We start from the raw sequence: 768 nt of genomic DNA, 5'->3' as shown, positions 1-768 counted from the left end.
TTATTGTTGATGGAGAAATGTCCATTGCATCAGTTTCCTTAGGGCCTCCTTCAGCTCCACGTTCCTCATGCTGTAGATGAGGGGGTTCACTGCTGGAGGCACCACCGAGTACAGAACTGCCATCACCAGGTCGAGGGATGGGGAAGAGATGGAGGGGGGCTTCAGGTAGGCAAATATGCCAGTGCTGAGGAACAGGGAGACCACAGCCAGGTGAGGGAGGCACGTGGAAAAGGCTTTGTGCCGTCCCTGCTCAGAGGGGATCCTCAGCACGGCCCTCAAGATCTGCACATAGGACAGCACAATGAAAACAAAACAGCCAAAAGCAAAAGAAACACTACCCACAATAAACGCAACTTCCCTGAGGTAGGCGTCTGAGCAGGAGAGCTTGAGGATCTGGGGGATTTCACAGAAGAACTGGTCCAAGGCATTGCCTTCACAAGGTGGTAGTGAAAATGTATTGGCCGTGTGCAGCACAGCATTGAGCAACCCACTGCCCCAGGCAGCTGCTGCCATGTGGACACAAGCTCTGCTGCCCAGGAGGGTCCCGTAGTGCAGGGGTTTGCAGACGGCAATGTAGCGGTCATAGGCCATGATGGTCAGAAGACAATACTCCCCTACAATCAAGAACAGAAAGAAAAAGACTTGGGCAGCACATCCTGCATAGGAAATGGCCCTGGTGTCCCAGAGGGAATTGCCCATGGCTTTGGGGAGAGTGGTGGAGATGGAGCCCAGGTCAAGGAGGGAGAGGTTGAGGAGGAAGAAGTACAT

The 768-nt window shown here is 53.6% G+C and overlaps 1 protein-coding gene across 1 annotated transcript; it reads right to left on the bottom strand.

Moving 5' to 3' along the window:
• Positions 1-768, bottom strand: LOC132321440 (olfactory receptor 14C36-like; the record flags this gene model as incomplete). The annotated part of the gene is made up of 1 exon (XM_059834935.1): positions 1-768. A coding segment is annotated over one exon (768 nt), but the record flags the coding sequence as incomplete, so codon positions are not given.

Source organism: Gavia stellata, unplaced genomic scaffold (genome assembly GCF_030936135.1).
Source record: "Gavia stellata isolate bGavSte3 unplaced genomic scaffold, bGavSte3.hap2 HAP2_SCAFFOLD_42, whole genome shotgun sequence".
In the NCBI taxonomy this organism is placed as follows: Eukaryota; Metazoa; Chordata; class Aves; order Gaviiformes; family Gaviidae; genus Gavia; species Gavia stellata.
This window is presented reverse-complemented; position numbering and strand designations above follow the sequence as displayed.